The 24,210-nt window shown below is 41.0% G+C and overlaps 1 protein-coding gene across 1 annotated transcript; it reads right to left on the reverse strand.

Annotated features, from left to right (window-relative positions):
- Positions 1–539: 539 nt before the first annotated feature.
- Positions 540–23,268, reverse strand: SMPDL3A (sphingomyelin phosphodiesterase acid like 3A). The gene is made up of 8 exons (XM_054022569.1): positions 23,079–23,268; positions 19,531–19,744; positions 15,883–16,027; positions 12,675–12,771; positions 10,728–10,906; positions 7,882–8,062; positions 4,336–4,460; positions 540–3,386 (listed from the first exon to the last, which is right to left on the reverse strand). The coding sequence occupies exons 1-8, from the start codon at positions 23,221–23,223 to the stop codon at positions 3,042–3,044; spliced, it is 1,431 nt and encodes a 476-aa protein (XP_053878544.1). The 5' UTR covers positions 23,224–23,268; the 3' UTR covers positions 540–3,041.
- Positions 23,269–24,210: the final 942 nt, after the last annotated feature.

A 24,210-nucleotide genomic window follows, 5' to 3' on the forward strand; every position in this document is an offset into this window, starting at 1 on the left:
AGTTCCTTTCAGGATCCGACATAAAAGAATGACCAGTGGTGTCTTTGCTAAAAAGCAACAAAGAGTCCTGTGGCACCTTATAGACTAACAGATGTATTGAGCATAAACTTTCGTGGGTGAATACCCACTTCGTCAGATGCATGTGATTTACTAGTTCATTGTATATGGTTTATGGGGGGTGGTCCTGTGTGTCCTGCTTAACATTTAGACTCAGAAGCCACAAAAAAGTAGGAGAAAAGAACAGTGGTAAACTCCCCTAAGGGGCTGGATTAAGCAGAATTGGCTACAGAAAGTTGAAAAAACAGAGTTAACATCTCAACTGCTATTGTCATTGCACCATCTGCCTATGTTTCCTCTTGGCTTATATTTGTCAACGTATTTTATCAGTGGAGAGTTCAGGTTGCTCAAGTGCATTTCTAGACAACAAAACCGCTAGAAATTCAGGAAACTACCAATTAAGCTAGCTTTCATATCCATGTCAACTTCAATTCACATCTCATACCATCTAAATATCAAGGTACTCAAACATACTCACAGAGTGCACAAGTAGCTCTCTTTATTTTATTTATTTATATATCCGGATACATGTGAGATTACCGGCAGCAGATCAATTGGATGGTAAGGAGTGTAAGGTTGTTTTACTTCCATTTGAATGTAATCAGACCATTTGCTGGTATTCATTCTAAATGATTTATTCCACTTTAAGGTGGGGGAGCCACATCTAGGCTGACAAAACATGGAAAATTTCAGGAAATATAATTTAAGAGAAATATTACAACAGAAATTATTTGGCATAAAATATGATGTTTACATGGTATTAATACCTATATTTCTATATTTTACACACCCTCGAAATGTTAATGCAGCAATTAAGTGTGTGTACAATTTTTTTTTTAAATTGTGAAATATGAGTGGTCAAGTTATCAGAGAAATGTTATTTTGGACAGATTGTTCCTAACAGCAATGGGAAAATACTACAAATGTATAATGTGGGTGAGTTTGCTTTCTTGTATTTTCTTATTTTATTTTAAAAACACATCTTTTCTTTTGTATTTAATGCCACTGCATCACTTTATCTTAATGCAAAGACATACAGTTTGGACAAATACCAGTGTGATAGTTATAGGAATCCCAGCAATGCTTTTAAGAAGTCAGTCATGCTGCATTCTGGTGTGCAAAGGCCAGTGTATGGGAAAGATGAATAGAATGTGTGATCTAATGATCAAGCACATTCTAAACATTCATAGGAAGGAAGGAAGGAAGGAAGGAACACTGTCATAGTATGGAAGCCTTGTTTACAGAGAATAATTGAAGAAAGCCAGATTAATTTCTCTTACCTTTTTTTCAAAGTCCATATTGCTAGAGTTGGGCATGTACGGGCACTATTTAAAATTTAATGAGATTTCCTATTGTGCATATTCGATGACCTGCTCAAATGTTAATAACATTGAAAATTTGTTTCTGAATGCAAACTTAGAAAAAGCAAGCATTCCTCATTGGAGGATCCTTCCATTACAAGTCTAAGGTATTTGAAAAAAGCTAACAATATTTTTTATTATTTTTTAAATTTATTCTTCATAATCAGCAGCTGCAGGGATTTTCCCCTCAGACTTTGCAGAACAAATTTCACTTTTGGGTTGAGACAAAACATGAGATGTTCTCCAACAGCAAAATCTATCTGTAAGTTAAGACTTCATGAAAAACAAGGGGTTAATAATGGGAATAGTTTTGCAACCACAGCTATAGGTTTGGCTACTCATGAATAATATATGTATTAACCACAGTTCTCAAACTGTGGCCCTGCACTCCATGGAGAGCAGAAAATGACTTCTCATTTCCATATGTTGAATTGCATTAAAAGACATTTAAAATACTTGGGAGAATATTACTTTTTCATGCAAACAATAGCTGCAGCTGACTCAGGGAACAGGTGGTCTGTGCAATCACAAACCAGAGGAAAGGTTGTCCATGAGAAACTCTGTATTACGATATAGTTCACCCTATGAAAAAGTTTCAGAAATCTTGTGATAGGTGCGCATTTGCCTGTATTACATAGATGAATGTGTATTCATATCTCATTAGTGACTTCCAGTGAGTCAAACACTGATTTGTGTCCCTACATTGTCAAAAAAATCTGTTAATATAAATCTGACATTACCACTAATATACACAGCTTTATACGGAGAAAGCAATGTCCAGATCCTCAAAGGCATTTAGGCACCTCCCATGGGTGTTAGCTGCCCAAGCACCTTTGAGCATCTGAGCCTACTACACTTGGTGCTGGGGGTATGATTCCCAGCTCAAGGAGACATACTCACATTAGTGCTGATTGAGCTAGCATGCTAGAAATAGCATGTAGCCATGGCAGCGCTGGTGATGGGACAAGCTAGCTGACCCAAATATGTACCCATCCTAGGCATGCGCTCAGGGAAGCTAGTCCATCCCGCCACTCATGCTGCTGCAACTACACTATTTTTAGCAAGCTAGCTCAATTACAGATAGCAGGAGTATATCTCCTTGAACTGGAAACCACACCCCCAGCTCCAAATGTAGACCTACCCTTAGTACTGGATAGTCCTGTGTCCTTCAACTTTCAGTAAATATTTACAGATCACAAAGGTGTGTGTACTGATTGTGCGATAACTTGACTTACAAACTTATACAAACATTGCTTTTTGCAGCGTTACAGATTATAATCTAAACAGCGTATATATCGCCCAAGTATTCAAACCAAGGTGCCTAAAGTTAGACACTGAAACCCATATTTACACACCTGAATAAAAATGGCTTGTTTTCATAAGTACTGAGCAACTGCAGTGCACATTCATTGTAATGGCTGTCACTGGTGCTCAGGATCACTGAAAAATCAAGCCATTGTCATTAAGGTGTTCAACTTTAGACAAAGCAATTGGAAAATTATGGCCAATATATTTACCAAGAATAAAAGATTTAGGGGATGTAATGCCCCCCTTCAATTCACAGAGGATTGCCACAGTTTCCCACTTCAGCAGAATAGGGAAACAGATTCCTTAAAATACAGGCTACATAACAACATCAGTACTGATCACATTGTACTTCATCTCTACACTACCCCGTTGGATACAATCTGTATAGAAAGAGTGATCCAAATACTGCATTGCACATATCTGGCTGGTCTTGCAGTCCCCTTCACAGACAATGCTTTTGTCATAACTCACAATGAAATTATTGTAATATTTTTGAAACAGTTTGCTGTGTGGCACAGTGAATTGCTTTGCTATTTCATACAAATTTTCTGGCTTCAAGTCTTCAATACCATATTCTTTGGTCAGGATGTATTCTAGTTTCCAGTTTGATTCATTTTTCATGTTGGCATCTGTGAGGTTCAAGTAAAACTGCCAAAGATCCTACAGGTTTAAAAAAAAAAAAAAGGTGGAAGGCAGAGTTGTATTGCTTTCTTGCTTGCTTCATTAAGTTTCTAGAATGATACATTGATTAGGAAGCTGTCACTGCTTATTATTCACAACTGAATAAAAGGTCATGCCCCACTCCAAGAGTTGGGCTCACACCATAAGCTGGCACTTGCACTGTTGTAATAGTGGGGGAAGAAAGAGACGAGAGAGACAAATGAAGTAGCTACATTATTGGAGGTGCTTTCCCTCAAAGAAGAGGGTAAACCGAAGTCCTTATGCACATCTCTCATGGCTGGCCAAATGAATGTTAAAACCAGATCTAGGCTACATATAGTGAGAAAAGCATAGTAAGGGCTGAACTCACTTTTCCCCAGGCACCATTTGGTGGCATATGGATAGGTGGCCAGTGGAGGCCATGGGAAGAATGTAGGGAAATGAAGACCTGCAGGAATGAGGGTCATGTGAGAAATGGGCAGCAGCTAAGCACATAAGCTTTGCCATTGACTCCAGTGAGGCCAGGATTTCACCCCTGAACCTTCTGGAAGTTCTCTTCCAGTGTTTTATACAGTGCCAGACTAAGTGCACCAAAGTTATTCTCTCTATCACCAAAGCTCACATGTGTCTAAAGAGAGACCTATCCATACACACCAGGATTTTACTTGCCTTTTCCACAGCTGAACAAAAGCTTTTTTTCTGACTTTTATCCTGTGTTCTAGGGTTTAGGCAGCAGAAAGAAAATGGGAGGTGGATCTTTCAGGCCCAGGAAAGGCTGCATAGTTCCTATTTGAAGATTTTTCCCTTCCTCCTCCCACCCCTCTCTGCCTATCACTGAGAAGACAGAACCCAGCACCAATCTGGCAGCAGGACACCCAGTATGAAAAAAGTATTAAAATAGCTACAGCTCAAGCCTAACACTAACACAATGCTTTTAATCTTTACATACCAACAAGGTATACTGAAGAGGATCGTATTGATACAGTCTGACTCCAGGATTGTTGGACTCTCTCTGCAACACACTTTTCACTGGAGTCACAGCAGGTGCCACAAACAAGGAATTTATTGGGTTTTCTGAAAAAAAAAAAATTGGGAAATAATCATTCCCTTTAGGGTAAATGCTTTTAGAAATGCATTATTTACATTTAAGAACAAAGAAGACAAGACCCAGGGTGCTTGGCTTAGGTACTTTACGGATTTTTTCAGAGGGGTAGCTATATCTGTGCAACCGCCCAGCATAGAGATGCTGCTCTGGTGCAAACCTAGGTACGTCTCACCCATATGAACTCCGCTTTACGTCAGTGCAGCGCATCTACACTGGAGGCTTGCACCAGAATAGCTACATTGGCCCAACAATCCAGAATGTAGCCATGCCCTACGTATCCAGTGTATTTCTGTTGTTAGCATGGTGACAGATATGGCAATTTCCTGCACAACCTCATTGAAGACAGACAGTGGGTGAGGTCATTTTTCTTTTATTGGACCAACTTCTGTTCATGAAAGGGACGAGCTTTTGAGATTTACAAAGCTATTCTTCAGGTCCTTATTGAATTAAGTTTATGTATCATTGTGGGCCAGGGATTGTATGCAATTCCATGGGGGATGGGAACAACAGTCCTCCAGGAACTAAGAACAATGGGGGAGTGATTAGGCAAATTTACTCAGATTATAATACCTCCAGAGAGCTACCACCACCAGGAGAGATTTGCATATACTGATTCAGACTGGATTCTCTAGAGAACCAACAGTCAGAGAAAGGATTTTTGGATAAACAGCGTGAGTTTAAACTGTCCAAGGGAGACTCCAATCCTTCCTTTTATTGTTTTAATATATTTTTTCTGTAATGCTTTTCCCTTAAGAATAAAAGTGCTTGCTCAGAAAGAGCTGGGTGTAATTTAACTGTGGGCAATTATGCTGCCTATAGCCTGTGAGGAGAAGGCAAAGCTGGCCTGCTCAGGCAGTCTGATTTGCTGGGGAACTCAGTGTAGGCAGGGAGCTGTGCAGCCTGGAAATACCCTGGTCAGGAAGGAGAGAGACACGTCCAGTGTTCCCTCTAATTTTTCCCACGCATGTGCAGAATGAATTTTGTTATGTGCACCAATATGGAGGTATGTGTGATACATCACCTCCATATTGGTGCACATAACAAAATTTATGTGGTGGGGGTGGGGTTGAGGGGTTCAGAGTGTGGGAGGAGACTCAGGGCTGGGGCAGAGGCTCGGGATGCAGGGGGGAGGTGCAGACTCCAGCTGGGGGTGCGGGCTGTGGGGTGGGACTGAGGATGAGGGACTCAGGGCGGGGACAGAGGGTTGCGGGGGGTGGACTCTGGTTGGGGGGGGCTCTCGGGTGGGGCCGGGGATGAGGGGTTTAGGCTGCCTGGGGGCTACAGCAGGGATAAAGGACTCCCCCTAGCTCTCTCTCCCTGAGCAGCACTTGGGCTGGGGAACAGTGGGGAGAGGCCCTTCTCCCTGCCACAACAGCTCCGGGACTGGGGCCATGGGATAGGTGCCTCTCTTCAGGTTGGGCTGGAGCCGGGGGAGGGGTGCCTCTCCCCCAGCCACGGCAGGTCCAGGCTGGGGGACGGTGGGGAGAGGCGCCTCTCCCCACCACAGCCCTGAGCACCTGCATGGCACTTAATAGGCTGCTGCATGGCCGCAAAGCTTAGAGGGAACTTAGGACACGTCTCCACCCAAGAGAGCTGATAGTTGGGGAGCCAGAAGCTTGAGAGTGGGTGCCCTTGCTGGACCACAGAGCGGGAATTCAGGTACAGGTGCCCTGAACTGTGACAAGCCTCACTAAAGGAAACAGATCAGAGCTATCTTCAACTTACTTCTTACATGCAGCTTCCTTTATGTTTTTTGCATTATCAGAAATGTCAGGAGCCTAAAACAATTTGTCCTGAAGCTCATTTAACCAGGTTATGAGAGAAATCCCTGCTGGCACCTGTTATGTCTACCCTGCTCTTTACAGCAAGTCAAAGGGAGAATATTTGAGGACTTTCAGTAGCTAGAATACACAAGTATGTGTATTTAGAGCATCTCTATGAAGAAAGTTAGATATTCCTTTATGCAGCCAACATAACAGTGCAGAAGTCACAAGGCTGAAGGCCACAAGTGAGTAGGTGCTCTGAAAGCTGAAGAACAGTGCTGAAAAGCCAGCAGACTCTTCTGAAGGAGATAAAATGGACTCTGTATCTCAATACATGGATTTTGGCTGCAAATTCCAATTGAGCTTGAATTCAGCGAAGCTTTGTCAATAAACAAATGCCTGAAATGAGAACACATTCTGAAAAGATCAAAGTCATAGTGAGCAAGATTAGACATGCAAGTGCCTATTTTTGTCAGAGGAACAAGACAATAAAACAGATTTGGAAGCAGAGTGACTTGCACAATGCAAACTGCAGCGACAAAGCAGCAAGGCTGGTCTGTCCCCCTCGCTGCTGAAGTTTGGATGTGTAATCAGTTAATTAAATGTGCAGCCAGCCCTGGGAACATCATCTAGGCAAAACACTGCCTTAACAGACACATTAAGAACAAACTCTTTAAAGGTGGTTCTCTCACTTGGTGCTATTCCTTCTTATTGGGTGTCAATGTGAAATTGGTCTATGTTAAGAGGACAGCGACTCAGAGTGAAGAGCTGATTCACTGAAGGATTTTATAATTGTTTTTAGAAGTTTGTATAAAACCTATTATAAATGTGGAGTCAATTATGGCAAGTTTATAGCCATAAACTTGTAGCGAACTCAGGCACTGGAGTCACCATTCTATGGCATAGACACAAATATTTAGGCAGCGATTTCTATTAGAAACAACATCCTTTGTAGCCACTCTCACTCTTAAAAATAAGTGATTTCAGAGCACAATGCAAAGCCTTCAAAGCTGGGTGCTTATCCCAAAGGGAAATCACCTGATCAAGGAGATGGCACAAGCAGATATTTCTTTTCCCCACTGCCGCCACTTATCTTAATTAACTTTGAAGCAGCAGGGAACCCAGCAGAGAGGTTCAGTAATGATGCAGGAAACGCAAAAAGCAGAACATGTTTCCTTGGCCTGAGAACATTCCCTTTGACATACATAACACACAATAGGAACTGGCCAGTGTAATTTGACCATGTCACTGAAAGACAGGAGAGGAAAGACTAGAGATGCTTGTCTAGGAACTATTGGCGTTCATTAGAAGTGTGATGCTTAGAAAGCCTCTTCTAATATCAGTAGAAAAGGAAAATGTGGACAATCTGTCTTACAATACAATGCATAGTTCTTCCGTTCAGTTCTCATTACAGGAATTTGGGGAGAACACCATTTATACAGTGTTGTAGTAAGTGTTCAACAACCTTGATAAAAAATAAATAAATTGCACTTTCATCCCCATTTCTTTTTAAGAATAATTCACACCAGAGTTCGACTGGCCCCCATATACACCAAAATATTCTTTTACTTGGAGCCAATCAGGAAAGGATGCAGCAAAGACACTTGTATTCTACAAACATCATTACCTTTCTCATCCAGAAGGATCATAATGCTATCTCTGTGTGTGTGTCCAAAAAACTGTCCAGCAATAACATCACTATACTTGCGAAAAATCTTTACTAATCTCTCATTGTAATATCCTCTTATGGCAGTAATGTTCCTTGCGAAAGGCAGATATCCTATTGGCACATGTCCTATCACATATACCTAAAAGATCAGATAGATACAACACAATTAGCATCCTCATATGAAGCAAACATTTTTAGCTTTAGCCTAGAACTGATTAACATTGAGTCTCATAATAATGTGGTCTTTGAAAGACTTTGTCAGCCTGAACACTGTAAGTTAGTTTTGCTATAAGCAAGTATGAGTAGTTAGTAACAGTGTGTAAAGTAATTATGAACCAATATTTAGTAACCTTACATCAGAAAATGAGCATAAGTGAATACATTTATTACAATATTAGGGAAGTGGCAACTCCTAGAACTAAAGCTGCAGACATTTCCTTTCTAAGCCTTTCTTTTTGAACATTCATAATTTTTTGAAAAATATCTGCCAGCGTGACATTTTTAGCATTGTTCTTTGGACTAGTGTCAATATTTTGGGAAAGGCTGTGCAAAAAAGATTTCAGTAATTTAGGAGACAAGGAAAGTGAAAAAAATACACTTGTTCCATTATTTAAAAAAAAAAAAAAAAATGAAAAACTTTTTGCTGTTTTCTTGAACTGTTTTAGGTTCCAAAATTGTTTGATTATTTTATTGTAGGGTTTGAGAAATGGCATACGACTGATTAAATATTGTAGCAATATGTATTCACACAGGAGACAAAACTGTGTACACAATTTTAACTTTCATTTCTTTACTTCTGCATGCTTAGCAATCTGAACAACATTTTGTGTATGCAAGATAGAGTTTGTGAAATATGCTTTTCATGTGTATTATCTGCTAAAAGGAAAGAATGTAATATTTATACTGCAAATACACGTACAAACATACCCATGTTCTCTGGTACCATGTTATAGATGCAACTTTTCAACCAATTTCCCATTTAAATAGCAGAAATGTCCTCTGCATCAAGTCTTGTAGTTTTGTGGATAATTCCATTTTGGATTTCCTGGGCTATGAAAGTACTGTAATAGTCCTTATAATGCAGACACGATTCTGATCTCACGTACACCAACACAGATCAGGAGTGAGGTCAGAATTATTCATAGACTCTAGGACTGGAAGGGACCTCGAGAGGTCATTGAGTCCAGTCCCCTGCCCTCATGGCAGGACCAAATACTGTCTAGACCATCCCTGATAGACATTTATCTAACCTACTCTTAAATATCTCCAGAGATGGAGATTCCACAACCTCCCTAGGCAGTTTATTCCAGTGTTTATCCACCCTGACAGTTAGGAACTTTTTCCTAATGTCCAACCTAAACCTCGCTTGCTGCAGTTTAAGCCCATTGCTTCTTGTTCTATCCTTAGAGGCTAAGATGAACAAGTTTTCTCCCACCTCCTTATGACACCCTTTTAGATACCTGAAAACTGCTATCATGTCCCCTCTCAGTCTTCTCTTTTCCAAACTAAATAAACCCAATTCTTTCAGCCTTCCTTCATAGGTCATGTTCTCTAGACCTTTAATCATTCTTGTTGCTCTTCTCTGGACCCTCTCCAATTTCTCCACATCTTTCTAGAAATGCGGTGCCCAGAACTGGACACAATACTCCAGTTGAGGCCTAACCAGCACAGAGTAGAGCAGAAGAATGACTTCTTGTGTCTTGCTCACAACACACCTGTTAATGCATCCCAGAATCATGTTTGCTTTTTTTGCAACAGCATCACACTGTCGACTCATATTTAGCTTGTGGTCCACTATAACTCCTAGATCCCTTTCTGCCATACTCCTTCCTAGACAGTCTCTTCCCATTCTGTATGTGTGAAACTGATTGTTCCTTCCTAAGTGGAGCACTTTGCATTTGTCTTTGTTAAAACTTCATCCTGTTTAACTCAGACCATTTCTCAATTTGTCCAGATCATTTTGAATTTTGACCCTGTCCTCCAAAGCAGTTGCAATCCCTCCCAGTTTGGTATAATCTGCAAACTTAATAAGCGTACTTTCTATGCCACTATCCAAGTCATTGATGAAGATATTGAACAGAGCCGGTCCCAAAACAGACCCCTGCGGAACTCCACTCGTTATACCTTTCCAGCAGGATTGGGAACCATTAATAACTACTCTCTGAGTATGGTTATCCAGCCAGTTATGCATCCACCTTATAGTAGCCCCATCTAAGTTGTATTTGCCTAGTTTATCGATAAGAATATCGTGTGAGACCATATCAAATGCCTTACTAAACTCTAGGTATACCACATCCACTGCTTCTCCCTTATCCACAAGACTTGTTATCCTATCAAATTAGTTTGACATGATTTGTTCTTTTCAAATCCATGCTGGCTGTTCCCTAACACCTTACCACCTTCCAAGTGTTTGCAGATGATTTCCTTAATTACTTGCTCCATTATCTTCCCTGACACGGAAGTTAAACTAACTGGTCTGTAGTTTCCTGGGTTGTTTTTATTTCCCTTTTTGTAGATGATATTATCATTATTATAATGATATTAAACCTGTATAAGTAAGACTAGAGTCAGGTCTCTTTTTTTCCTCTCCTATTGCTCACTACTGTATGTAGCAGGTAGCAAATATACATTTCTTAAAGCCTCTGCCCTATCAAATCAATTGCAAATCCTAAAATAGCCCTGAAACTTGATTCACTTCTTTCTTTTTTCCTTTTGCTAGCTTTCTTTCAATTTACACAAATAGATATGATGGATACTACTACTGACATTGAGTTGATTCATAGTATTCTGTGTGTAACGCCTACCTTCTCCTTCTTTTGAAGAGAGATTTCTAGTGTGCTCTCCAACCATGCTAACTGGTTGGCCGGGTCAGTTATATTCAGAGTCACATGGTTGGGACTGTAATATAGATTTGTGTTCAAACTGATTATCCTGAGTGGTTGAGGGCTAACACTGGATTGAAAGAGTTGTGTATAAAAGCCACCTGTGGAAACAAGATCAACATGATTTAGAGGAAGAATGCTTTCCGAACACAAGTTTAGAGTGAAAGAACTACACTGACAGTTAGACTAGTAAGACTTCTATCAACCAGATTCCGACATGCTTACTCATATCAAGCAGCCCTGATTTCTCAAATAATCTAGTTGATTTCACTGTATTCAAGATCACTCAGAGGTGAGGAAAATGACACAGGGCATCTTTTAGGACCACTTCTACTTTTTGCCCTTTATTTGTCAATTCGCATGTGTGTATGAATTGGGTAATTGCATATGTGGTGCTAAATGCAACAATAATATCTTAGTCATTTCATGGGTTCTCAAAATTAGCATTGTGAGTTCACTGATTTTCCTGTAGTTAAAGGACATCTGACTTCCAAAACAGAGATCCAATTAAAGGAAAACACAATGTTTTTGCCATCCATTCACGCTCATGAAAGGAAGCCTATGTTATGTAGTAGCATGAAAAAAATTAACCCACAACTCTGGCCAACCCTCTATAGCATACAGCAGAACCTCAGAGTTACAAACACCAGAGTTATGAACTGACCAGTCAACTACATACCTCATTTGGAACTGGAAGTATGCAATCAGGCAGCAGCAGAGAACAAAAAAACAAAACAAAACCAAATACAGTACACTACTGTGTTAAACGTAAACTACTAAGGCAAATACAGTACAATACAGAGTTAAACATAAATTACTAAAAAATAAAGGGAAAGTTTCAAAAAAAGATATGACAAAGTAAGGAAACTTTCTTTGCTTGTTTCATTGAAATTAAGATGGTTAAAAGCAGCATTCTTCTTCTGCATAGTAAAGTTTCAAAGCTGTAGTAAGTCAACGTTCAGTTGTAAACTTCTGAAAGAACAACCATAACATTTTGTTCGAAGCTGTGAACATTTCAGAGTTATGAACAACCTCCATTCCCGAGGTGTTCTTCCTAACTCTGAGATGTTGTGGAGCAGATCCCCCAGCTACTATAGCTCCACTGACTTCAATTAACACCAGCTGAGGATCTGCCCCTCTGTGTGTTATTCCATTAGAGTCTCTCTCTCCCCTTTTGCTCTCAAGTCCTTCTTACCCAGTCTCTCCTATTCAGAATGCCAACCCCCAAATATTTCAGTTCAAATTAAACTTCCAAACCTGCAGTGTTGTTGGGAGTTGGAAATTGAATTGAGTTTGTCAGCCCGTCGGTTTAAAAAAAAATCATTATTGTATCAGCCTATATTTGATTAACTAAATTAGATATGGAACATTTTAATTAATTGTGTAATCCTAGAGATTATTTGCTAGCACCTCACTTTGCATAAACGTGTTACTAGATCTTGCTCTTTGAATTGCAAATAGTCTCAAAACAAGTAAACAATTATTCTTCAATTTTTCTTTAAGTACAAGTGTAACTATGGCTTCACATACCCTTCCTTGATAGTTATGCTCTTATTTTAGATTGTGAACTCTTCCATGCAGGGAATGAGTCTCTTTTATGTTTGCACAAAGCTTACAACATTGTAAGTGCTACCCAAAGCAGGGAATTATTATTACACTAGAACAAGAATAAAGTCTCCCTACGAGATTAACTGTAGACAGGAATTGCTATATAGCAAAATCAATAACTCTTTTACCTCTGGAGAAACTGGGCCAGATGCTCTATTGCACTCATTCATTCTTGCAGTTTAGTGAAAGAGAGAGGGTAAATCTATAGAACTGTCAGACCTCTCAGCATTAGTTTTACAAAATGTAGCTACCATATTTTACCTTTCTTGAAGGTACTAATTGCCTCATCAGTTAGCCAAGGTTTCCAGAAATTTGCTACTGCACTGTAAACTTCATTGGCAGATACAGGCAGCTGATCCTGTCAAAAAACAGAACCTTCATCACAGTCTGACACACAAATTCATGGATTTTTAAAGCCAGAAGGGACCATCTGGTCTGATCTCCTGGAAAACATAGGCCATAGAATCTCATCCAGTTACTTCTGTAGAGTGGTAAGGAGTGGGAGCTTAAGGTACTGTTCTGACTGCAAGATATCACTGATGACCAGTGCAGCTATAGAAATTCCTTTCACAGTAACAGAAAGATATGTGGTGAATGCAATAAAAAGATTTTTATGGCCCTACTTATATGCAAAGCCTGAAAGACGCTTTGTCCACTCTACCTCAGGTGCCTACAAAGTTTAATTTTTTACATTTTATTTAAACAAATCTGAAAACCATCATAATGCTATTCCCCCCAGCACTCTTTTGCTCCCAAGCTAAACATTTAAACAGGGTTTTTAGGGGAAAAAACTTTCCATCTTCTGTCTAAGTTTGATGTGAGAGTTCTCTAATCAGGTTTTGCTGAGGCACTTGAGCATTGCTTGGGTCAGGTGAAAGTGCAAGAGTTCTAGTTAAAGATGTTGATACAAATTTTTCACATAAAAGTAAAAAACCGTCCCACCCTCCACACCCCAATCCCAGAATAGCCTAGTGGTTAGGGCATTCACCGGGGCTGTCAGAGATCCAGGTTCAAGTAATCAGAACCAAATACCTGAATTTCAGTCAGAACTGAATGTGAAGTCACTTTTCTATGGCATTTAACATCACTAGTAAATGAGTGCTAGAAACATTTAAAGCAATAGGATTAGGGCTTAACAACTCGGTTGCACAAAAAATTTCAAAGTTTCAAAATTTGTTTTTCTTTTTGATGCACGATGAAAATGACACCTTTCTGATTCACAAAACATTGTGTGTGCGTGGGGGGGGTGAGAGAATAGTATTATGGTGGTTTTCAGATTTGTTCAAATAAAATGTAAAAATTAAACTTTGTAGGCACTTGAGGTTGACACTCTTATTTCAAGGTCTGTGGATAAAAGCATCTTTCAGTCTTTGCATGCACGTAGAGCTATCAAAAATCAGTCTACATCTTTTTGCTGCATGGATCACATATGTTTCTGTTTCTGTGAAAGGAATTTCCAGAACTGCACTGGTCAAATATATGGTGAGTGTTCATCCAACAGATATGCTTAAATCTAGCTCCAGATATGAGGCTCAATTGTGGGTTCAAGGAGGCTTCAATCTGGCTCCCAAACACAGGGTCGCGTTCTGTGTACATTTGGATTAGACACTAAATTAGGGAGCCTGTTCTAATTGGAGCTACCAGGCTTGTGCAAGAGGACAACAAAGGCTGAAAGACTATTCAATTACATATTAATCCACTGATATTTTCCACATATGTTGCAACAAGAAAAGGACCAAAGATCATTAAGTAGCTTTACTCAATCAGTTGTTCAGCATATTGGGGCATACATATTTCACTCCTGCTTTTGGACTGCAACAGCAGCCCTATGTGTTGTGCCACATCAATGTCAGTTTGTGGCACGTAGTAACCAAGTGCCTATAAAATAGAGCCCATCCAAACTTGCAGCACCCTCACATTTCGTACAGTGTCTCCCTTGTATATTCCCACATGATATTCAAACTATAGGGAAAAAAAATGGCAATTCTGCACATCAATGAAGTCTGATATTTCAAAACGAAATGCTATATAATACTCACATATTTTAGAGTGCAACGCTGAGGGAAATAGGTGCAGTTTCCCTTTAAACAGCAAACAGGTTTTTGGAGCATGATATTTTTCTGTCCTAGTTTACTATATTTCAATGTGTTATATTGCATATGCTTTACAAACACGACTAACATTCACCATACAGGGTGCTCAATAGCTAAATGCTAATGTCTGCACTGAGAATTTACATCAGCCAATGTGTATCAGAATATTTGTATGCTGCTACCTTCCTCTAGATCCCAGGAGGTTGCTGCATGTCAGTTATTCTCCCTAAATGCTGAAACTCCTTTTAAAAAACAAACAAACAAAACAACAAAAACCTAAACTAAATTTCATTTAAGCAAAGGGGAGAAACAGATGTAACTATATATTATATTTATTATATTAAAAGATACTTCCCCCCACTCCTCCCCGTAAGGGCTAATTGACATACAGAATGCTGCTTGGGGGGAAGGGAGAGGACTGTTTAGAGTATGGGAGAGATCTTAGAGAGTCCTGGCTAAAATTTAAAAACAAATTACTGCAACTGATCTGCTTACATAAGATCTACCTCCTCCCCTAAGATCTGGTGGGAGAATTTAGCCCTTACTCCTTTAAACTTCTATATTAACTTTGAAATATGTTTAGTGGATATGTTCAGTTTCTAGTGTTCACTATGTTTTCATCTATGCTGAGAACAACATTGCTAACACAATGTGGAAGTCAGAAAGGCATTGTGCCAGACTGGAATGAACTATGGGACCAATAACTTGTCAGTGGAAATATCTGTAGCAGTCCCAAACAATGCACTACTAATGCAATTTTTGATATCTGTGAAGGAACGGTGGGATTTTATGTTATCATTTGTTTTATGTCACCATTAGAAAGCAGGAAATTAATTACAAAAAAAGTACATGGTCTTGATCCAATGTCCAATGAAGTCAATGGACACACTCCCAATGAGCTTTTAAGCAGGCTTTGAATATTACTGACACACTGACAGATCCCATTAAGGATGCCATCTGTAGTACTGAGCTCAAGTATTACACACACACACACACACACACACACACGATTTACCCAGCATAAAAAATTAAATGTATATAAACTGTGTATATGAGGTAGTGGTTTCATGATTTATAAGCATTCAAATTATCTAAGTCAGTTTGCAATATCATAGGTCAATAGAAAGATTTGATCTGACATCAGCATTAGTTCAGGTAACTTTACACACAGAGAAAGTTGTACTTCAGATGTAAATATTTCCATACTACAGTGATGTGAAGATCTAGGTGTAAACTGGAGAATCATAGGATACTGCCTCCAGTATAACACACACATACAAATTTAATTTTTATTGCACTGTTCCAGCACTTTTAATTATACACAGCCATTCTGGTAAAGAAGCCCATCCACTCATATTCCTAAAAACTCATTTTACCTGTGGCCAGTAGTCATGATTACCCAACGCAGGAAACACCTGGAGATCTGGAAAGAAACTTTGAATGGTGGAAGTCATATTGCCAATAACATTAATGACCATCTTTGTGGAGAGTTCCTCCACTGGAACATGAGGTGGACTATCCCTAAAAAGAAGAGGACCTCATAAGTGTCAAAGTAGCTACAACACTGTAAAAAACAACTCATTTGTTATTCTGAACAACTCTGCCAATGCACCTAAATTCTGGCCTGGAACACTGCTACAGAACTCAAATAAAAAGCTAGTGCATTGTCTGAGAGGGACCCTGCCAAGTCTGCTACTTTTATAAATAGGTTCCATGTTTAACAGAGAATCCCATGATAAATACTTACCACTATTAAGACTTTTCATTATCAAACCAACCCACTCAAAGTCGATATGTAATCTGGATTTCATTGCTTCCCTGCCCCTTCCCCACATGAGCCATTTAAGGTTTTATTTATTTATTTATTTCTTCCCATTCTGTTGAAAATAAAGTGCAATGGGTTAATCTAGTCTGGTCTGTTTATATATACACTTGTCAGCATCCTACTACTGTATTTATATAGCACCTTTTAGCTCAAAAGACCTTGAAACACAAAGATAAACCAGCAATCACAGGCATCACACCCATCACTAAAATAAATACCCATCACTAAAAGTAAAACATCCACTAATTTACACTGAAGAGGGAATTGTAGGTAGGTAGAATGTGGGATTTTGGCTAGAACGCCAAACTAATCACCTCCAGTTCTTACGGAATATACCAGGATAGTCCTGTCTAGCTACTGACATGGCCTCCATCACCATAGTGTTCAAAAGCTTCACAAGCAGTTATCTTCATATCATCCCTTTGCTTAATGGGAAGTATCATTACCCCCATTTTACAGATGGGGAACTGAGGCACAGACAGAGTAAATGTCTTGCCTGGGATCAACATAGGACTTCAACCCTGCTCTCCTGCATCCCAGCCTCAACTACAGGAGCAGCCTTCGTTGATGATAAAGTGGGCAGGCTTGTTCTAATTCTTGTCAAAAAGAGAGCACCACCACCGGCACAATACTGAGTTATCAGTTCAGTATTGACTCAAAGAGGAGAAAGGTTCCTCCTGAATTTTCCTTAAAACCTGATTTTTTCTTGAAAGTCTCCCATCTGAGTAGTAGCCAGGCCTGACCCAATCCTGTTCACCACATAAGTCAAGGCATAAGTATGAACCCAACATGCAGTTAAAATAACTAGCCTCCGAGTATTACATTACTGTGCACAACCATGTGGTGGTTCAACCAAAGATTCAAACCACAGGCTGCCTGATCCTTCAGTTGTTAGAGACGAGGAGGGCAGCATTATAAAGCGGACATCTCTTTTAACCAGCCACACCACAAAATAAAGGACAGAGAAGACTGCAGATAGAGAAAATGTAGCAGATGAAAATCACATAGGAGGTTACCATGGATACAGAGCAGCAGCACTTCTCTCTCTTTTCAGGTCTCTGTGTGCATCTCCTTAGGTCTCAGGCCTTTACCTATACCAGGGTGGAACTCCACAGTCATCCCACTCTTACACTGAGCCCTGGCCTACAACAGACTCTGCATCAGCCGTGCTTACCCAGAAGGTCTGACTGGGTTCAGGTACCTGCAGGTCTCCCCTTCAGGAGTCTGTGACTAGAGGTATCCAATGGATGATCAGACAGCCTTCTCAAACCAAAGTGTTGTTTATTTTAACAATGGGAACAACGCATTTAGAGAAAAAATATTTTAAAATAGTCTATACACGTGTGTCTGACCTAAAGGCTTACCATCATCTGATGCTAACCTGGCAGGCCTAACTTCTTCAGACTCTCCAGTGGGTGCCTTTGTCTGAGCCTGGTTCCCACAAACAACTCCACTCATGCTTGAGAGTGTGTTTCTTTTTAAACCTGCCACAGTTCTTTTGATCACCTATGCTCCTGGGTCTCTTCCTGTCCTGGCATTATTGTCTCTTAACACCCTCAAGTGTTTGGAGAGAAGTGGCTTCTTTTGAGTCATTCTTTTCCATAGATTCTTAGAGTTTAAAGTCAGATGGGACTATTAAGTCATCTAGCCTGACCGCCTGTATAACACAGGCCATTACATTTTACCCATTTACCCCTGTATTAAGTGTATTAAGCCCAATAACTCGTTTGGTTAAAGCACCGAAAGGCATCCAGTCTCCAAGAGATCGAGAATCCATCATTTTCCTTTGTAGTTTGTTCCAGTGGTTAATCATCCTTGTTAAAAATTTGTTCTTTATTTCTTTTTCCCTCCTGCTCCCTTGTTTTCGCCAACAGCCAATATTAAACTATACAAATATATTTATACAGTAAACATCCCAATAACCAGGTCAACATACAATATTAATAAATTATTCCACAGCACCTCCAAATCTGTTACAGAGGTCTTAAACATTCAGTCAGTCTTGCAACTTGTTAGTAGGGATGTCAAACGATTAAAAAAAAATTGCAATTACTCGATTAAAAAAATAATCACCATTAATCACAGTTTTAATCACACTGTTAAACAATAATAGATACCAATTTAAATTCAGCATGGAATCATGTCCTCTGGAATGGTAGCCAAAGTATGAAGGGGCCTATGAATATTTAGCATATCTGGCACATAAATACCTTGCAACGCCAGCTACAACAGTACCATGTGAATACATTTGCTCACTTTCAGGTGACATTGTAAATAAGATGTGGGCATCACTATCCCCCGTAAAGGTAAACAAATTTGTTTGTCTTAGCGATTGGCTGAACAAGAAATAGGACTGAGCGGACTTGTAGGCTCTGTTTTTGAGTGCAGCTACGTAAAAAAAAGTTCTACATTTGTAAGTTGCACTTTCATGATAAAGAGGAACTACATCCTTGTATGAGATGAATAGAAAAATATTATTTCTTTTGTTGATCTTTTTACTGCAAATATTTGTAATAAAGTGAGCACTGTACACTTTATATTCTGTGTTGTAATTGAAATCAATATTTGAAAATGTAGAAAAACAACCAAAAATATTTATAATAAAATTTAAATTGGTATTCTATTATTAACTGTGCGATTAAAACTGCGATTAATCATGAATATTTTTTAATCATCTAGTTAATCTGTTTTGCATTAATCGCTTGAGTTAACTGAGGGTACGTCTATACTTACCTCTGGGTTCGGCGGTAAGCAATCGATCTTCTGGGATCGATTTATCGCATCTTATCTAGACACGATAAATCAATCCCGGAAGTGCTCGCCATCAATGCCGGTACTCCTGCTCCGCGAAAGGAGTAAGCGGAGTCGACGGGGGAGCCTGTCTGCTGCGTGTGGACCGCAGTAAGTACCTTGTAGTTCGAACTAAGGTACTTTGATTTCAGCTACGTTATTCACGTAGCTGAAGTTGCATATCTTAGTTCGAACTGAGGGGTTAGTGTGGACCAGCCCTTAGATTGATAGCCCTATTTGTTAGTAATTCAGATAATGGAAGCAGAGCAGACAGAAGCAGCATCTGACTCAAATTTATTGCTGCATACAGAAACAAATGTTTGAGTATTTAAAACTAGTGCACTATGGTCTTCCAACTATTCAAAGTGTTTCACTAGCAGGGTGGCTATTAACTGACTCAATTACTTACCCTGTCCATATCATGAAGGAAACTTGTTGTTCAGACTCTTTCATGTACTTAAAGGCTGATAAAATAAGTTGATATGGAGAATCACAGAAAAAATCTCCAAAAGGCCCAGGGTTGGAGGCATTAGCCCCTTTGGAAGAAGAACAAACTTTGGTGTGATCACCAGTGATGTGGTAAGTAGGGTCTAAATGCAAGTCAGATACATGCCAGAACTGCCCTGTTTTTAGAAAACAAACAGTAATGAAAATGGATTATTTCTTGCCAAGGTGCTGAGTTTCTCCTTACAGTTTGCATTAAGACTAATATATGAGTCAACATCATCCTGTTTTGCCCATGCTTGGCAAATCTATTTATCAACTGAGATTGGGAAACTAGCCCTGATGAATGTGGGGCCTATGCCATCAAGTTCTGCAGAATTTAAGCTTTCATTTTAAAAACTAAGCTTTTTGCCTCCATGATTACAAAGACAACCTGCAAATGTGAACTGAATGTACAAGATGCAGCGTTGTAATCCTAAATCTGCAGACTGCTCCGGTGCTTCTGTTGTGCCTCAAAGTTTTGCTAAACAGGAGGAGAGTAAACTTAACAAAACCATGATCAGTACCACTGCTGCTGTTCACTAGCCTGTGTGAGTGGTTTGAAACGGACAGGAATCACATCGATTTCATTCTATTGCTACTGCTTGGGAAAGCTGTGAGCATAGGCAGCAGAAAATGACCCACAATTGGAAGATGATGTGGGGTGGAGTGATGGAGAGCCTCCTTATTTACTGCTGGGTGTGGGGAAATAAAGAAAGCACTTCTCCCTTCCAGCAGCTAGAGGAGGGGGGAGTTTCAATTTTTTCAGACATGTACTATCCTAAAGTTGATAGGAAAGATGACGCCTCCAGGCAGGGTCCAAAAACCCCAACCTTCTCCCCAGCAGCTGTGATAACAGGCAGCCTAGACTTCTTACCAGGGCATGGAGCCTCTACCAGCCTTATCTTTTGTATCTGTCTCTAGCTACTAGGTGTCTGGTAAGTTTTCAACTGCTGTTCCTGAGCACTAAGCAGAGCCAAGCACCCAATGGACTTTAGGTGTATATTAAACTAAAAGATGAATTATCAAGTTACATATTATAGGAATACTGACCTTCAGGTTTCAGATATGATAATAAATAGTCCTTTCAAGCTGTAGATTTCAATGCACTTTATAAAAGGGGAAATTATTATCTCTATTATACAAAAGGGAAATTGAGGCATAGAGGCAAAGTGATTTGCCCCAGGTCACACAGCCAGCCAATGGCAGAGCAGGGAACAGAACCCCAGTCAGACTCCTCATAGTGTGCTTTAACCAGAAACTTATTTCAGGAACTTAAAAAGAAGATGTGAACATCTGAAAATTGTAATATTGCAATTTCTGCTAATGGTTACAAGATTTGTCTTCTGGAAACTTACAGAGGTTTGCATTTCAGATGCATATGAGTCACAGAAGCTGAGTATGGAGCAATAGTTCTTTTAAAACATGTATATAACTGGAAGAAAATAAAATCACACAGAGAAAAATGTGGAGTTTGCTTTGCTGACCAAAGGCAAAACATGAGTTAATGTTTATTATAATGGAGTAAATAAATAAATTTCAGACATATTGCATTATTAAGTAATGCAGGGCCGAGCCTGTATGCCATTGTTTGAACCACACCCTCATGCAGACAACATAACCTATACTCAGCTTTGGAAAGATTCGATTTTTTTATTGGTAAATGTCAGTAAATATCAATTTCATTGTACACACACAAACCAACCAAAAAACAAAACAAAACAAAAAAAAACCAATCTGGTTGTCCCATCTCAAAATAGATATATTGTAATTGGAAAAGGTACAGAAAAGGGCAACAAAATGTTTAGGGGTATGGATTAGCTTCCCTATGAGGAGAGATTAATAAGACTGGAAAAGAGACGACTAAGGGGGGATATAATAGAGATCTGTAAAGTCATGACTAGTGTGGAGAAAGTAATAAGGAAGTGCAATTTCTCCTTCTCATAACACAAGAACTAGGGGTCACCAAATGAAACTAATAGGCAGCAGGTTTAAAACAAATTTACGGAAGTATTTCTTCACACAATACACAGTCAACCTGTGGAACTCTTTGCCAGAGGACGTTGTGAAGGCCAAGAAGTTGGAATGGGTGACTGGGGATGGATCACTTGAGATGATTACCTGTTCTATTCATTGCCTCTGAAGCACCTCTCATTGGCCACTGTCAGAAGACAGATTATTGGGTAGCTGGACCATTGGTCTGACCCAGCGTGGCTGTTCTTATGTTCATCAATATCAGTCAAAAATTTACAGATAGGAAAAGAAAAATGCTATTCGAGAAGATATTAGAGTTTGATTTAAGGGTATTTACTTTGTATATTTTGACCAGTGATGGTCACAATTTGTGTTTGGATGGTTATAAAGCTTTAAGTTTTTGAATCTTAATGTCTACTATCATTAAATAATTGTGTGATCCCCCACTGTCAGACACACACCCTCAATTTCCCCAAACTGTGAAAATTTAGATCAATAACAATTGGGGGGGGGGGCGGATGCTTAAAAATAAACATGGATCTTCTCTCTATATATTATTAAAAAAAAATAGAATTCTGCCAAGCCTACTTGTAGCATGCTCTACTCAGGTCAGGCAAAAAGAACAGGAGTACTTGTGGCACCTTAGAGACTAACAAATTTATCAGAGCATAAACTTTCGTGGACTACAGCCCACTTCTTCGGATGCATATACGTGGGCTGTAGTCCACGAAAGCTTATGCTCTAATAAATTTGTTAGTCTCTAAGGTGCCACAAGTACTCCTGTTCTTTTTGCAGATACAGACTAACACGGCTGCTACTCTGAAATCAGGTCAGGCACTGACTGACTGATTTATCTGGGAGAGTGCTGGGAGTCACACAAATGCCTCAGTTTTGGGAAGAGAAGTAAAAAGCATGGCATTGTACATTTGGTTAAAAATAAAGCAAACGAGGGGGGGGGGGAAGTGTATAAAAAGGAAGGGGGGATACCTCCCCGGCAGGGAAGTTTCTGGACATTTCCAGCCAGCGACATATAAAAGCAGGTGAGGGAATGTGGCAGTGCCACAGAGCCAGTTTACAGCGGCAGGGACAAGTCACACGGGATGGATGTAAAGCTTTCCCAGGCTATAGTGAGGGGGAGGAAGTCCCCAGCCCCCCCGCACCAGGGGCCCAGGAGGAGAGCTCTGTCTGCCTCTCATTCTCAGCGTGGGCTTTGCAATTAATCAGCAGCCAGCAGCAGGGGGGATGAAGGGGGAGGGGGGCAGGAACAAGCCCGGCTGGCTGGAGCTATTGACTGGCAGCTCCTTTGTGTCGGGGTCGCTCCCGGTCGGGAGGGTCTGGCTGTAGGTGACAACCCCACGGAGCCGGGGCCCCAGCCCTGCCCCTCCGCCTCCTTTCCAGCAGGGGCGGCCCCTTGCCCTACTTCTTTGGGGGTGAGGGGGAGAGACAAGCTCGGCGGCTGAGGCTCAGCGCTAGCTCCCCGGAGCGCTCAGCCAGACTCACCCACGGCTAAGGGCCCTGCTGGCAGCGCTGGAGCGGCGGCGCCCGGGGCCGGCAAGCGGCACAGCAGCAGCCACAGGCTGAGCGCGCAGCGCCCGCCCGCCAGCTCCATGCTCAGCGAAGCTGCCCCGGGACAGGCTCCTCTCATGTGATCGGCCTTGGGAGGGGGAGGAAGGTGAGCTGGGGCAGGTCACGTGGCACACTTCCTGTCCTGCAAAGCAGCCCCGCTGTGCACTGAACACTGCTGTCCCGGGTGCTCCAGGCCCGGAGATCAGCAGTGGAGGCTGCTCCTGCGCCACCGTAGTGGTTAGTCCCTGGGGGCGTGTCTACACTCTACCTTGCACCAGCCGCTGATGCAGGTCTGAGCCCAAGGCCCCCTTGCCTCCGCACACAAATGAGTGCCAGTCGGCAAGCCCTCAGGGCTTGGGTCCTAGGACCCTGCTGGGCGGGGTCAGAGCTTGAGTCCTGTGGTAACTGGGTTTAAGGCCTTCAGTTCTGCTGTGTGGACACAGACCTGAGTCAGAAGCTCTGCATAGAGCGGTATGGATGCATTAGCATGACTATTTTCAGAGTAACAGCCGTGTTAGTCTGTATCCGCAAAAAGAAGAACAGGAGTACTTGTGGCACCTTAGAGACTAACAAATTTATTAGAGCATAAGCTTTCGTGGACTACAGCCCACTTCTTCGGATAGCATGACTATGAGAACCAGGTCCAGCAGTTGTAAACCCACGTTTACAATGCAGCATGGGTGCTCAAGCATGAACTTGGAAACACCAATCCACAAGCACAGGTCCCACATACCTGGGCTTGGTGTGACATGTAGACATACTCTTAGAGCAGGGATCGGCAACCTTTGGCACGCAGCCCACCAGAGTAAGCACCCTGGCGGGCCGGGCGGGTTTGTTTACCTGACGCGTCTGCAGGTTCGGCAAATCGTGGCTCCCACTGGCCGCTGTTCGCCGCTCCAGGCCCATGGGGGCCGTGGGAAGCAGCGCAGGCCAAGGGATGTGCTGGCCGCCATTTCCCACTGCCCCCCATTGATGGGAGCCGTGATTGGCCAAACCTGCGGACGTGGCAGGTAAACAAACCGGCCCGGCCTGCCAGGGTGCTTACTCTGGTGGGCTGCGTGCCAAA

This window comes from Malaclemys terrapin, chromosome 3, assembly GCF_027887155.1.
Source record: "Malaclemys terrapin pileata isolate rMalTer1 chromosome 3, rMalTer1.hap1, whole genome shotgun sequence".
NCBI classification, from domain to species: Eukaryota; Metazoa; Chordata; order Testudines; family Emydidae; genus Malaclemys; species Malaclemys terrapin.